The following is a 2,190-nucleotide window of genomic DNA, read 5'->3' as shown; positions in this document are numbered from 1 at the left end:
TTCTGAGAGTCTGAACAATTTCTTTTAAATCAGATCTGGTTTTGCAGCATTTTTCATTCTGTCATTGTATAGTGTTGTTGGCTGTCATTTAAGGTTCATGTTTGCAGGTAAATTTTAAACTAGTATATGTTGCCTTTAATGTGTTTGAATTGTGTTGTTTCTTCTTCACCCCATAATGCTGTTATTCTTTAGGTATCAAACAATGCATTGTTTACTACTTCTGCATTGTGAGTAGGCATTGTATTAAGGAAACACGTTGCTTTAGATGTATAATATGGAGACATTGTTTGAAATTCTGTTTGTAAACTCCTTTGCGAAAAGAGGAATGTGTGTGAATATATTTTGAAGGAATTTTTGTTTTGCTTTGTTAAAATTGCCCTATATATAAAAATATCTTTAAAATGATGTCTGAATGTAATTGTTTTAAAGAATACAATGGATCATTACTTAATTGAGTGTGTACTCTTGTAGCAACAAATGTCTTTTGGGGTTGGCCTTTCTCTCTACAATCAGACTACTTACGAACAATGGTATCGCTGTGTTTCTAAAGACGGTTGATGATCCCTAAAATTCTTTTGTTCAACTTGAACTTGCAAACTGTTCAGCTCATAAACATTACAAAGTTCTTTGTACCATTTAGACTTCATTTAGTATATATTTATTCTGTGCATCTTTACAAATCTGTGTATATTTTCCTGTTTTCCTAATTAATAGGCAATTGAAGACGGCAACTTGGAAGAAATGGAAGAGGAGGTTCGGCTTAAAAAACGTAAAAGGAGAAGAAATGTGGACAAGGATTCGGGCAAAGAAGACGGCGAGAAGGCAAAAAAGAGGAGAGGAAGGCCCCCAGCTGAAAAATTGTCACCCAATCCACCTAAATTGACAAAGCAAATGAACGCCATAATTGATACAGTGATCAATTATAAGGACAGGTAAGGTACTGTTTTTCGTAATCAGCACTTTAGTTTCTTTGGAACAAATTGCATTTTCCAAATTTTCATCATGCCATAGTTTGACATTAAGATGCCTTTGCATAGAATTCTAGAAATTTGTTTCATATAAAACCCTCATTAAATTTGGAATTTGTGTGTATACAGACACACACACACACACACACACACACACACAAAACCTACATGCATAAACCGACACACACGAACATATTTGGAAAGACAAACATTTTGTCTATATTCTTGTATCACTGCTTATGAATTCAAGATAAATATGTGTAGTATTGTCCTAAAATGAGAGTATAATAGGTCCAGGGTGTGTATGTCTATACATGTGTGCATGCTGCATATGCTTGTGGATGGGTCGATAGAGAAGAAAGTAAGTTTGTTTCAATCAAAATAAGCAGTCTGCCATCTATATAAAGTTGTACAGAAAAGTTGTACTACTTAAATAATAGTTTCATATTTCATCCACATAAAAACTTTTTTTAAAAGAATAAAAATTTCTCTGTCTCATAGTAGTGCTTCAGAAAGTGAATGTTGAAGCTTCTTCTGGGGACTTTATAAAGAAAAACTTGGGAACTTTTGCATAGCTAGCAGTAAATTTAGTAGGTTCCTTGAAACACCAGTGACGTGATTATTATGTATTGTATTGGGAACTCTGTGCAAGTAAGCAGAGTTCCAATAAATAAAAAAATAAACACTGATAGTTGCCCTTTTTGGTTATATTGAGCACAATAGTCAGGCTTTCTCAATTTATTTATACCAGCAAGATATCAAGACATCCTTCACACAAAAGGATGTAATTTAAAGGTGAAAAACAGTCAGTCCAAATGTCACCATCAGACCCTCAATATCCATTTTGTGCTTTCCCTTCACCCTTAACTCCCCCATCATAGGCTTTTTGGATGTGGCCTTCAATAAACCCCACTAACTTTGAGTCAACAGGTTGTGTATTCTTGGTCCAAATAGTGAATTTTAAAACTTATTTCTATTCCTCTCAAGAAAGAGACTAGTCTAGTCCAACACATTTTAAAGTATTTTTAGTTCTGGAGGACAGATTTCTTGGGATCACCCAATAAAGTTTGTTTCTTTAGTTTTAAAAACAAATTCAGAATTATTTAAAGATATATTTTTAGTTCTTTTAATTGTGAGGCAAGTTCAGAAGCTTCTGAAACACCGTAATGCGGCTGGGAAAATAATTGGTCCTTCTCCCATTCCTCAAGGGCTGGTACATTTT

The 2,190-nt window shown here is 34.0% G+C and overlaps 1 protein-coding gene across 1 annotated transcript in view; it reads left to right on the top strand.

The window, feature by feature from the left end:
• The window catches only part of LOC107301128 (probable global transcription activator SNF2L2), a 5,180-nt gene extending 4,244 nt beyond the window's left edge, over window positions 1-936 (top strand). Inside the window, exon 2 of the mRNA XM_015830391.1 lies at window positions 715-936. Coding sequence (XP_015685877.1) covers window positions 715-936 — 222 coding nt within the window. The remainder of the gene's footprint in view (window positions 1-714) is intronic.
• The last annotated feature ends 1,254 nt before the right edge of the window (window positions 937-2,190 follow it).

The sequence above is a fragment of the Protobothrops mucrosquamatus genome, unplaced genomic scaffold, assembly GCF_001527695.2.
Source record: "Protobothrops mucrosquamatus isolate PMUCROS unplaced genomic scaffold, P.Mucros_1.0 scaffold10149, whole genome shotgun sequence".
NCBI classification, from domain to species: domain Eukaryota; kingdom Metazoa; phylum Chordata; class Lepidosauria; order Squamata; family Viperidae; genus Protobothrops; species Protobothrops mucrosquamatus.
Note: the sequence above shows the minus strand (reverse complement) of the source record. Positions and strands in the feature narration are given on the sequence as shown.